Source organism: Triticum urartu, chromosome 4A, assembly GCF_056163025.1.
Source record: "Triticum urartu cultivar PI428250 chromosome 4A, HENAU_Tu73, whole genome shotgun sequence".
Lineage (NCBI taxonomy): Eukaryota > Viridiplantae > Streptophyta > Magnoliopsida > Poales > Poaceae > Triticum > Triticum urartu.
This window is the reverse complement of record NC_141876.1, coordinates 151,688,361-151,701,197: the sequence shown is the minus strand read 5'-3', so window position 1 is coordinate 151,701,197 and position 12,837 is coordinate 151,688,361. Positions and strand designations below refer to the sequence as shown.

At 47.7% G+C, this 12,837-nt stretch overlaps 1 protein-coding gene and 1 long non-coding RNA gene across 3 annotated transcripts; one reads left to right on the top strand and one right to left on the bottom strand.

The window, feature by feature from the left end:
* Positions 1 to 3,288: 3,288 nt before the first annotated feature.
* LOC125551163 (uncharacterized) lies at positions 3,289 to 7,366 on the bottom strand. 2 transcript variants are annotated; one of them, XR_007302222.2, is made up of 3 exons: positions 7,017 to 7,366; positions 3,856 to 4,530; positions 3,289 to 3,775 (listed from the first exon to the last, which is right to left on the bottom strand). It is a non-coding gene; the product is annotated as an uncharacterized LOC125551163 (long non-coding RNA). The 2 variants fall into 2 exon arrangements; XR_007302221.2 differs by having other exon boundaries at positions 3,856 to 4,411; positions 7,017 to 7,295.
* On the top strand, positions 3,588 to 6,315 carry LOC125551161 (laccase-22). Its single transcript, XM_048714321.2, has 6 exons — positions 3,588 to 3,788; positions 4,125 to 4,276; positions 4,632 to 4,876; positions 4,960 to 5,091; positions 5,190 to 6,113; positions 6,185 to 6,315. Exons 1-6 carry the CDS (start codon positions 3,588 to 3,590, stop codon positions 6,313 to 6,315), a joined length of 1,785 nt encoding a protein of 594 aa, XP_048570278.2.
* Positions 7,367 to 12,837: the final 5,471 nt, after the last annotated feature.

The following is a 12,837-nucleotide window of genomic DNA, read 5'->3' as shown; positions in this document are numbered from 1 at the left end:
TACCTAGTAGCAGTAGTATTGTTTGTAGCAGACAGAGCAGTGTCTATCGTGACAAGTCGCTGAGCAGTGGTAGTAGTAGCAGTATCTATCTATTTGCTTTCTTTTTCAATCGCCTTTGCTTTGCACCGTTTCCAAGGATTTCTTTTCTTCTTTTGTTTTCACTCGCTCACCCGCAGTTTCATGGGAAATCGAATTCAAATTCTAGTCGGCTCGGTGGCAGGGCGTAGAAATCACATGAACCATTTCCTTCTGGAGTTAAAATGGTGTATCATATCACCCGCAAAAAATAAATAAATGGTGTATTATATAACTCGAGAAAAAGTGGCGTATCATAACCTTGTTTTTTTTGTTTCAGAACCAGTGCAAATAACCACTTAGCTCGAATTTGGAAGCTGAACCTGCCTGTTTTTCTAGGCCTAAATTACACTTTGCACCGTATTTTTTTTATTTATTCTCTTGACAAAAAAAGTAGTAGTCATGTTCCTCTGAGGTGGAAGATGGCGTGTTGAGATATTCACCTTTGTACAATTACGCAATTTTATTGGCAATGTTCAGACACCATCTTGTTGCTCTGTGTTATACATGCAAAAAGAAAAAAGTTCCATGTGCTATTTCTATATCAATATAGCAACCAGCAAGGTTGTCAAGATTTTGAAGAAATATTTCCAGTACTTATGTAATTGTTAGAATTGCATATTTTACATTTAGGCAGGTAGATCTTCTCCTTGGCTGCACCAGAAACGCATGAGCAGCAATAACTTACATCCATTTATGTCAGTTAAGACTCATTTACTACAACCAGTTGGAAGATGACAAAAATCTGAGGCAGGCACGGACAGAGGGAGATGCAGATCGATCGGCGTTCGAGGTTGTTCCAGTAGTGTTGTGTTGGTTACATCGAAAGTGTGGTATCATATCTTGTCCTGATCTTCTCGGCGGTCGAGAAAGCATAATAATAGTATTGTTGATACGGCTGTGAGGTCGGAATTACGGTGCAGGACTTGACTGTGACGCCAGAGACTCCATCGTCCATTTTCAGTCTGATGTACTCCCTTTGTTTCTTTTTAATCCGATATAAGGTTTGGTCAAAATCAAGCTTTGTAGAGTTTGACTAACTTTATATTAAAAATATAAACATTCACAATATGAAATTTATATTATCATATGCATCATGAAACGTATGTTCATACTAAATAGTTTTAGTATTGTAGATGTTTATATTTTTTTAATATATATTTAGTCAAACTTTATGTAATTTGACTCTGACCAAATTTTATATACGGAGTAAAAAGAAAAAAGGGAATACATGCCTGCCGACCATCTAGCCAGGTGGAGATTTAGTAGCTAGCTTGGCTTTGAATCAATCAAAGGAAAGCTCTGTCCACTCGACAAATGTCATGCATGAATGAAGGGTAAAACAAATGCCATGCCTAGCTAGACAAGACAGGAACCTCCCAACCACATACAGGATGCGATCCATGATTCAGTTAAGCTCGAGCAAAAAAGAAGTAGAAAGGAAAACGCTTAAGTTGAAGCACACGCACCACTTTTTTTTTGTAGAAACCGGCAGGAGCTCTGCCTTTGCATTAAGGAGAAGAAAATTGACCAGAAGAAAAAAATTGACCATTTTATAAAAAAAACCAACCAACACCGATACAACGATACACACACCAACCCCGAGGCTGCGTACCTAACGAGCCGACTTCCCTGCCGCCCAAATGACCAGAGTTGCCACCCCACCATACGACCCAGAGCCACCACTCCAGCTTACAAACATCAACAACTCACACACGCTGGCCCGGAGGCCTCATTCCACATGAGCCGGCGAGTCTGCCTCCCACTGGACTAAATTCGGCACTCAACAGCAAAGAGGTGCTCTTCGGAGCCGTCACTCCGACTTCCTCGCTAGCCCGGAGGCCGCGCTCCACCTGAGCCGTCGACTCTGCCGCTCACGCGACCAGACCCGACACTCCACAACATTGTTCTCCGGAGCCGCCGCTCGGACTCCCTCATTGGTCCTAAGGCCACGCACGCACCTGACTGACGATGAACCCGCAAAGCCACCTGAGCCACCGCAAACTAACGAAGGACCAGTCCTCCAAGGTGTCGCCCCCAAGAGGGAGCGACGAGTATGCCATCGATGCCCGCTCTGTGTCACCTCCCAACGACAATGAGGGCTGCCGCCAACCCTTTGCCGCAGTTTGCGCCACACCCCACTACCAAAGGCGGCGGGGAGGATCTTTGCGTCGACGGCCTCCACTTCGGCTGGGAAGACAGTGGTTGTCTCACCAGCGATGGAATGCTGGGGCGGCGGCCCCAGGAGGCAACGGTGTCGACATGCACCTCCCTCGCGGAGGTGGTCCGGCAGTAGCCTGCGAGGTGGCAGATCCGGAGCCCTCATGCTTGGATCGGGTGGTGAGGCAGGCCGTCGGTTTGTGGCGGCGGCGAGCTGCCTTGCGTGCCTGGTCATGTGGCTTGGGCAAGGACGGTCACCGGAGACTGTTTGCTGGCAGGCTGCAGTGATGATGGATTTGGTGAGCTCCGGGCCAAAGCCTAGCTCGACCTTGGTCGATGCCGGCGTCGACTATGTCCTAGGACGTCATTTTCTTTTTGAAGGCATCATCGTGGATCCCCTTCACCACCATTGTCGCCCCGGTCACGGGCTCTCCGGGTGAAGCACACGCACCACTTACTAGATAGACATCCATGATCCATCTCTTCCACATCACCAAAAGCGGTTGCCATCTCCATCCCCGTCCCCATCCCCATCCCCTAGGCTAAGCTAATTCCCGTCCCTCCCTCCCTCCCTGTACACCTGACAACTAGATGTATCAATCAATCCGTTGATCGATTTGTTTCTGCACAAACAAGACAATATATGGTTGCAACCGGTCAATATAGCTCATGTATATCAATCTAAACGACACATCAAGCCTAGTAATATCTAGCTAGTGATCTGATGCATAACAAATTGCACTATGAGATTCTGCACGCCACTGAACTTACTGATAGCTCACTTGTCACATCCGGCTAATGTAATTTCAAAAGAAGACCACTAAATTAACCGAGGAGCCGTGTTTATTCTGCCTGCGCTAGTGCTAGGCTATAAGGCTCAGTGCATGCAGCTTTGGGTTGCTTGTACTACATAACATACATACGTTGTACTACATGGAAGTGGACTGCAAGTTACTTAAAGATTGATGGCTATTAACCGACACCCGTACTAGCTATAGCACTGGCTGGTTAACAGCACAAGTGCTCTTCCCAGTGAGCAGAGACAGGTACGTGGAACCAAACTCCAAATCGATAAAGGTAGATGCACTGCAAGTCCTGCAGATGGCTACTCATTTGTACTAGCATGTAAAGGAGTTAGCTGGGTGCAACTGGGAGCTACCTTTGCATATCTGCAGGTGAAAACACAAGAAGAAATTACCTGCAATCTGCACAATTCCCAGCACAGCTAGCCAGCCTTGCCAAGCAAGGGTTTCTCACCTAAAATGAAAAACGACATGGCAGCTAGAAACCCAACACCGCCCCAGCCCCCTCCCTGGGCCATTAAAACCATGCGTCGCCCGGCCTGTCATTCCATGCAACCAGGCATACTGCACTGTCTCGGCTCACAGGCATCGTCGTTCGTCCTTGTCTCCTCCGATCAGGTAGCTCTGCCAGTGCCAGGCAGCATGGCCATGCCTCGCCGTCTTGATCAGCTGCTCCTCCCCCTCATGGCCAGCTGCTTCCTGCTTCAGGCTCTCAGCGTCCATGCCATCACCCGACACTACAAGTTCAATGTGAGAATCTTAACACAAGCAGCATATGCTTTCATCATCAGAAAGACACATATACGTAGATACTCACCGGAGGAGCAATAAATAGCTAATGACTCTTTTCTGCATGTAGCCAGGGTCGTATAGCATTGCACCACTCTTTACACAACCCGATATGGAGTACAATGCTTTCTTTGCCATAATTTCGAAATGTCATTTTCCTTTCTGATGCAACATAATACTGTGAAAACCAATCTGGCCCAGCGCCAATAAAAAAAGACAAAACGGCCACCCTTACACCATGAGGCGGCTACAGAACTCAGGCTGCCGTGATGGTTTACCATGGTTTCACTCGTGCAGGTGGTTATGAGGAACATGACACGGCTTTGCTCAACCAAGTCCATCCTCACTGTTAATGGCAAGTTCCCGGGGCCGACCCTCTATGCAAGGGAAGGCGATAATGTTCTTGTCAAGGTCGTCAACCAAGCATCTCACAACGTTACCATCCACTGGTAAGACATTCCATGCTTCAGCTGCAATTTATAGCAGAAAACTGCCACCTCAAAGTAGCAACTGCATGCCCACACATATAAAAGACAGCCTCAATCTTTCTGGCATGCTGTTGACGCCTGAGAATTTTTCATTTGCTGGAAAAGAAGAAGGAAAAAGGTTATGCCAGCTAAACGTTACAAGAAGGAACATGTTTTACCTTTGCATTCATCTAAGGAACCACGCATCCTCTCCGTTTTTTCAGCCAAGGCACATCCTTTCCATAGACAGGCAAAAATAAAAGAAAATTCATACATAATATATTCATATTTATGCAGCACACATACGTATATAACTTTCTAACTGAATCATAATCAGGCATGGGGTAAGGCAAATCCGGACTGGGTGGTACGATGGACCAGCCTACATTACACAGTGCCCAATCCAGCCAGGGAGCAGCTTTCTGTATAATTTCACCGTTACTGGCCAACGTGGTACACTCCTATGGCATGCCCATATCAACTGGCTGCGGGCTACCGTCCATGGTGCTATTGTCATACTACCCAAGCTTGGAGTACCCTACCCCTTCCCTGCTCCTCACAAGGAGGCAGTTGTTGTCCTAGGTATATGTATAATTGATCCTCATAATTGCTATTAATAGATAATAACCCATTCAGCACTGAAATTGCTTGATGATGCGCTGCAGGTGAATGGTGGAAAGCTGATACAGAGACTGTAATCAACCAGGCCATGCAACTAGGAGTAGGACCCAATATTTCTGATTCCCACACCATCAATGGCCACCCTGGTCCGATGTCTGATTGTGCCTCCTCCCAAGGTATATGAATGAAGGTGCTACAACATCCTGTTATTGCAAAGTCTATAAATTTCCATTATAGAGTAAAAAACTGCTTTCCTGATGAATGTTTTATGCAGATGGATTCAATCTCGATGTCGAAAATGACAAGACATACATGCTCCGGATCATCAACGCTGGTCTGAATGACGACCTATTCTTCAAGATTGCCGGGCACGGACTAACTGTGGTTGAGGTTGATGCAGTCTATACCAAGCCATATAAAACCGATATCCTGCTCATCACTCCAGGCCAGACCACAAACGTCCTCGTCACTGCTGACCAAAGTGCTGGCCGTTACCTTCTCTCAGTCTCTCCCTTCCTGGATGCTCCACTACAAGTTGACAACAAAACAGGCACTGCTACCTTGCACTACGCTAACACTGTCTCTGCCACAGCACGCCTCACTCTCGTCAAGCCACCACCACAAAATGCCACCCCTATTGCATCAAAATTCTCTGAGTCGCTCCGAAGCCTCAACTCCAAGGAGTACCCAGCCAATGTGCCACAGACAGTAGACCACTCGCTTTTCTTTACCATTGGTGTGGGTGTCAATCCATGCGCAAACTGCATTAACGGGACCAGAGTGGTGGGCACAATCAACAATTCGACATTCGTTATGCCATCCACCCCAATTCTCCAAGCCCGTTACTACAGCATTCCAGGGGTCTTCACCGAAGACTTCCCAGCAACACCACCACACAAGTTCAACTACACAGGAAGTGGCCCCAAAAACCTTCAAACCATGAAAGGAACCAGGGTTTATAGGCTGCCATATAATGCTTCAGTGCAGGTCATACTCCAGGATACAGGGATCATATCAACAGAAAGCCACCCGATCCATCTGCATGGATTTAACTTTTTTGTCGTTGGGAGGGGTGTTGGTAATTACAACCCCAAAACCTCCCCTTCCACATTTAACCTCATCGACCCCGTTGAGAGAAACACCATTGGAGTTCCTACTGGAGGCTGGACAGCAATCAGGTTCAGGGCAGACAACCCAGGTAGAGATTTCAATCCTACATTACCCTACTGCTTACTAGAAGGAGTTGCTTGATATGTTGTTCTATTCCAGGTGTGTGGTTTATGCATTGCCATTTCGAGGTGCACACGTCATGGGGACTCAAGATGGTCTTTGTGGTGGACAATGGGAAAAGACCTAGCGAGACTCTAATTCCACCACCCAAAGATCTTCCCCAGTGCTGATTACAAGAAGAGTAACCGGATTCAGTCCAACTATGAAAAACAGATGCTGAAACTTCAACAGTGGTGATTTACTCAGTGTGCTTTTGCTTGACTCCTTTGGTCACACATTTTCCTTTCTCTCCTTTTGATTTGTTTGCTTGATTGCCAAGATAGTGTATACAGGAGCAAAAGACATCAAAGCCTGAAATTAGCTTTTGCTGTCCTATTAACATTTTCCCTTTTTTGGAATAAATGGAATTGCATGTGTTGGCATGCACATGAATTTGGGAACTGGAGAAAGCTCAGTCCCTCCTTATTTTTTTATCCCAAATAAAAACTGGTGTTCTAGAAGGCAGCTAACGTATAACTGAATTTTACTGACAGACAGACATTAAGGACACATTCCTAACTCGTGTTAAACAAGAGTCTGCCACAAAAATCTGTTGTCTAAAAATTCCATGTTTGGTCCTGATCCATGATCAGTGTTGTTCTCTTCCAGGAAGGAAGACGGAAGTCATAACACCCTACAGCGAAATTGGGGAGCCTAATATTATCTAAATTAAGATCAAGGATTGTCCCAAAAAGGATCTTCTTGCTCCTGCTCAAATCAATCTAATCTAAGACGAGTTGCCGTTTTTCTTTCTGCGAGGGAAAAGGAAGCCAGACAGATGAACCTCTACCCTAGGAAGATTGTAAGAAAAAGAAAAGAAAAAAAGACAAACCTGCAGGAGTGTGCGAGGAGGTGGAGCGAGAGGCTGGAGAGAGTCTTGTCGAGGCGGAGGAGGAGGAGGAGCGCGAGGGCGTCGTCGTCGAGGACCACGCGGCTGATGTGGGCGAGGAGCCAATCGCCGGAGATGGGGTTGAACATGGCAAGCCCCCTTCGAGCATGAGCGCCGTTGGGGGATGTTCGCCGATGAACCCCAACACGCCACTACTGCAACGGCTTGGGGATGCCGGGGGAAGCTACAGCTTTCAGAGCATCCATATAGCCTTTTTTTTAGGGGGAGAGCATCCACACATAGCCGAACTCGTATCCTAACCTGCCCAAATGGCCCGGCCCGGCCAGGCACGGCAAGTACACGACGGGCCATGCCGGGCCGGCACACGGGCTGCCCTCCCAAGGACGGACCTTATGTTACATTGGCCGTTTGGCACGCCACCAACGTAAAATTCAGCCTATTCAGAATGTTTTGGACCTATATTAGGCCTATTGGGTTGTACAAAAATAAAAATAAACGGGCCATGCCGTGCTGGCACTCGTGCCCAGCCTCACGGCCAGGCACGGCCAGATTATAACGTGTCAGCCAGGCCCACCACGGATCAGGCACGCGGCCAATCGGGTCGGCATGCTAAGACCGGCTCATTTGGCCAAGTTTCTATCCTAGAACTCCTTCACGTTTTAACTCTTTAAAATATGAGAAGTTAGAAAGTGGCCAGGCCTCATCGAATCTTCGGATTTAACTTTTCAAATGAATTAGACATAGGAAGTGTATTTCCCTCTTCTTCCTTCTTCTTTCTTCCATCCCGCCCAGTCAGGTAGCATCTCGGCCAAGCACACCTTTGGTATGTCACCCATCCCTGACCTCGTCGCCTCACCATCGGCCTCCGCCACCAAGGTGTGACGCGCCCGCTGCCTAGCTCCCCGATGCGAGGAATGGCGCGTTGGACAACTGAAACTAACCCAAACAAACCAAGTGCGGTAATTCCAGTGCGCACGACAGGTACTTATCGTGACCTCGTACCAAATAGCTAGCGCGCGGGTCCGCGGCGATTTGGCCCAAGCGAAGCATTAGGCCAAAACACCTAGCAGACGCACGCGAGTGGCATCCTAGAGCCCCTCCACATGCTTCGGCTGCACCTCTGTATCGTGCACGCATGGCTGTTGGACGCCATCTCCATTCCACGGAGAGTGTGGCGCGTGGGCACCACCTCTGTGTCATAGACGTGATGCGACCGGGCGACGTGCCTAGAGTGCGATGAGCACGAGCCACCGCGAGGATGACGAACATGAGCTGCGAGATCGATTCTCCTCCTGATGTTGTTACATTGTTGTATCGTCGCATGTTGACAACGCCATGACGAGATGCCAGGCGCTGGGGAGTTTGTTTGTGATATGCGTGCAGTCGAGCCCGAAAGTTATAGGGAGAGTCCTCGCCATGGCTACTACACTCTGCGCTCCATGGTGAGACGGAGATACGGTGGCGGTCATCCCGTCGTGATGAAATCACGGCAGATAACATGGGATGGCTAAAAGTGGGGCTGCGTTAGAACGCCGGTGGGTTTCGACGGTGTGACGCCCGGATAATTAAGCTACAGTAATCCTCTGCTAATGATGCCACGTCACCGCGATTTACTGTTGTTAAACTCGCGTTGGTTCGAATCCGGTCCAAATTCAAATTTAAAATAAAGTCAAAAATAAAAGTTTTCATATGTCAAAATTAAAATGTACAAACTGTGGAATTTTTTTCCATAAGTGATTATGGTGGTGAACCAACATTTTTGTAAAGTGTTTAGTGCACTAAAATTAAATAAACATGTTTAAAGAAAATGATAAAAGAAAAACCTCCCCCTCACCTTGGGCCGCTTGGCCACCAGACCCACCAGGTCGGCCCAGCCGGCCCACCAAGCTTCCCCTGGTCGCTTCCCCCTCCCTTCTCGTTCCTCTGCCTCGATCGCTACAGGGGCGAGGTCGACCCCGACCACCTCGCCGGCCTCATCGAGGGGATAAGGGCAAGCCTACGCCTCCTCGATTCCACGCAGCCCACTTGCCCCCTCGTCAAACCTTAGCGTGCCCCTTCCCTTTCCCCTCGCCTCTCCCCCTCTCCCTCCACTGTACACGAGCGCCTACATCGCCGCCGTCGGCCACCATGCCCCCCACCGCCTAGGACCGTGTTCGTCCGCTTCACCGTCATCCTCTGCATCCACTGGTGCCACCCGTTGGAGCTCCTCGCGCTGCAGCGCCGGATCGAAGCTTCTTCCTCCTCAAGTCGCCGACGAACCACGGCGATGCCGACCACCTCTGCTGCTCCTAAGCCACTCGACGGGCCTCCTTGCGCCTGCTTGCTGAGCGCCACTCCCTCTCTCTCCTACTCCCCGCCTCGGAACGCCGTGGTAGGCCGTTATCACCCCGCGCCCAGAGCCACCGCAGCTCGCGGTCGACGCGGTTCTGCCCGTGCCCCCCATGCCCCTTGTCCGCTGCCCCGCCCCCCGCTGCTCCTGCTCGCGCCGGCCTCGCACCCGGCCGCCCTCTCCTCGCTCCCGCTCGGTGCCTGCGCACGCTCGCCGCAGCTACCGCCCCGCACTCCCGCTGCTCCACGCCTCTGCATCCGCCGCTCCCTGCTACGCGCCTGCGCCGTGCCTGCTCTGGTCGTCCGGCACACATCCCTAACATAGTGAATATGGAACTGCCTCCTCTGGTTTGTCCGTCCGGAAATGCCAAACTTCGGGAAAACTTTCCCGGATGTTATCCCCCTTCGCCGGTATCGTGTAACACTGCGTTAGAACACCCCTAGCGCTGCTTATTTTCTTGTCATGCATAGTATTGCACTTGTTTGCGATGTATTTATTGTCTCTCCCTCTTCTCTCTAGTAGACCCCGAAACCGCTGCTAATGCCACTGTGATCGACTACGTCGACGACGACCCTTCTTGCCTTTCAGCGAAGCTTCTAGGCAAGCCCTGATACGTTTCCAACATATCTATAATTTTTTATTGTTCCATGCTATTATATTATCATTCTTGGATGTTTAACAATCGTTTTATAATCATTTTATATCATTTTTTGTGACTAACCTACTAGCATAGTGCCCAGTACCAGTTGCTGTTTTTTGCTTTTTTACATTGCAGGAAATCAATACCAAACGGAGTCCAAATGCAGCAAAACTTTTTGTGGATTTTTTTGGACCAGAAGACACCCAATAGGCCGGAGAAGCACCTAGCGGGTGCCCCAAGGGGGGCACAACCCACCAGGGCGCGCCTGGGCCCCCAAGCATGCCCATGTGGGTTGTGACCACCTCGGTGCCCTCCCGCACCGCCTCTTTGCTTTATAAATACCCCAATAGTCCATAAATCCTAGGGGAGTCGATGGAAATCAATTCTAGCCGCCACAAGTTCTAGAAACCACAGATCCAATCTAGACACCATCACGGAGGGGGTTATCATCCTCATTGGTGCCTCTCCTATGATGCGTGAGTAGTTCATTGTAGACCTACGGGTCCATAGTTAGCAGCTAGATGGCTTTCTCTTTCTCTTTTGATTCTAAATACAATGGTCTCTTAGAGATCTATTTGATGTAACTCTTTTTTGCGGTGTGTTTGTTGGGATCCGATGAACTTTGAGTTTATGATCAGATCTATGTTTTTATCCATGGAAGTTATTTGAGTCTTTTGATCTCTTATATGCATGATTACTTATAGCCTCGCATTTCTTCTCCGATATTTGGGTTTTGTTTGGCCAACTTGATCGATTTTTCTTGCCATGGGAAGAGGTGCTTTGTGATGGGTTCGATCTTACGGTGCTTGATCCCAGTGACAGAAGGGGAAATGACACGTATGTATCGTTGCCATTAAGGATAACAAGATGGTGTCTATTTCTACGTAAATAGATCTTGTCTACATCATGTCATCGTTCTCATTGCATTACTCCGTTTCTCCATGAACCTAATACACTATATGCATGCTGGATAGTGATACGTCCATTTTGCATCATGTTTTCTACTGTTATTTATGATGTTTTTATCGATAATAATGCTTTTTGGAGTAATTCTAATGCCTTTTCTCTCATAATTTGCAAGGTATAAACAAAGAGGGAGAATTTCGACACCGGGAAATCTGGACCTAGAAAAGCTACGCCAGGCTACCTATTCTACACAACTCCAAACAAGTTGAAACTCCACAGAGAATTTTTATGGAATATATGAAGAATATTGGAGCAAATAAGCACCAGAGGGGCCCCACCAGGTGGGCACAACCCACCTGGGCGCACCCTGGTGGGTTGTGCTCACCCAGGCCCACCTCTGGTGCCCATCTTCTGGTAATAAGTCATTTTGACCTAGAAAAAATAAGGAGAGGATTTTTGGGACGGAGAGCCGCCGTCTCGAGGCGGAACTTGGGTAGGAGCACTTTTGCCCTCCAGCGGAGCGATTCCGTCGGGGGAACTTCCCTCCCGGAGGGGGAAATCATCGTCATCATCATCATCAACAACTCTCCCATCTTGTGGAGGGCATTCTCCATCAACATCTTCAACAGCACCATCTCATCTCAAACCCTAGTTCATCTCTTGTGTTCAATCTTGTTACCGGCACTATAGATTGGTGCTTGTGGGTGACTAGTAGAGTTGATTACATCTTGTAGTTGATTACTATATGGTTTATTTGGTGGAAGATTATATGTTCAGATCCAATATGCTATTTAATACCCCTCTGATCTTGAGCATGATTATCATTTGTGAGTAGTTACTTTTGTTCTTGAGGTCACGGGAGAAATCATGTTGCAAGTAATCATGTGAACTTGATATGTGTTCGATATTTTGATAGTATGTATGTTGTGATTCCCTTAGTGGTGTCATGTGAACGTCGACTACATGACACTTCACCTTATTTGGGACTAAGGGAACGCATTGTGGAGTAGCAATTAGATGATGGGTTGTGAGAGTGATAGAATCTTAAACCCAAGTTTATGTGCTATTCTGTAAGGGACCGATTGGATCCAAAAGTTTAATGCTATGGTTAGAATTTATTCTTAATACTTTTCTCGTAGTTGCGGATGCTTGCGGGGGGGGGGGGGGGGTGTTAATCATAAGTAGGAGGTTTGTTCAAGTGAGAACATCACCTAAGCACCGGTCCACCCACATATCAAATTATCAAAGTAGCGAACACAAATCGAACTAACATGGTGAAAGTGACTAGATGAAAATCCCGTGTACCCTCAAGAATGCTTTGCTTATCATAAGAAACCGTTTGGCCTGTCCTTTGCCTCAAAAGGATTGGGCTACCTTGCTGCACTTTTGCTACTATTATCGTTACTTGCTCGTTACAAATTATCTTGCTATCAAACTACTCGGTTACTTACAATTTCAGCACTTGCAGACATTACCTTGTCGAAAACCACTTGTCATTTCCTTCTGCTCCTTGTTAGGTTTGACACTCTTACTTATCGAAAAGAGCTACAATTGATCCCCTACACTTGTGGGTCATCAAGGCTATTTTCTGGCACCGCTGCCGGGGAGTGAAGCACCTTTGGTAAGTGGAATTTGGTAAGGAAACATATATATAGTGTGCTGAAATTTACTGTCACTTGTTACCATGGAAAACAATCCTTTGAGGGGTTTGTTCGGGGTATCTTCACCTCGACCGGAACCAGAATTAGCTACCCCTCAACCTAATGCACCTACTAAAAATATTGAATATGAAATTCCTTCGGGTATGATAGAACAACTGCTAGCTAATTCTTATGCAGGAGATGGAACCCAACATCCTGATATGCACTTGATATATGTAGAACAAATTTGTGGATTGTTCAAGCTTGCAGGTTTACCCAGAGATGAAG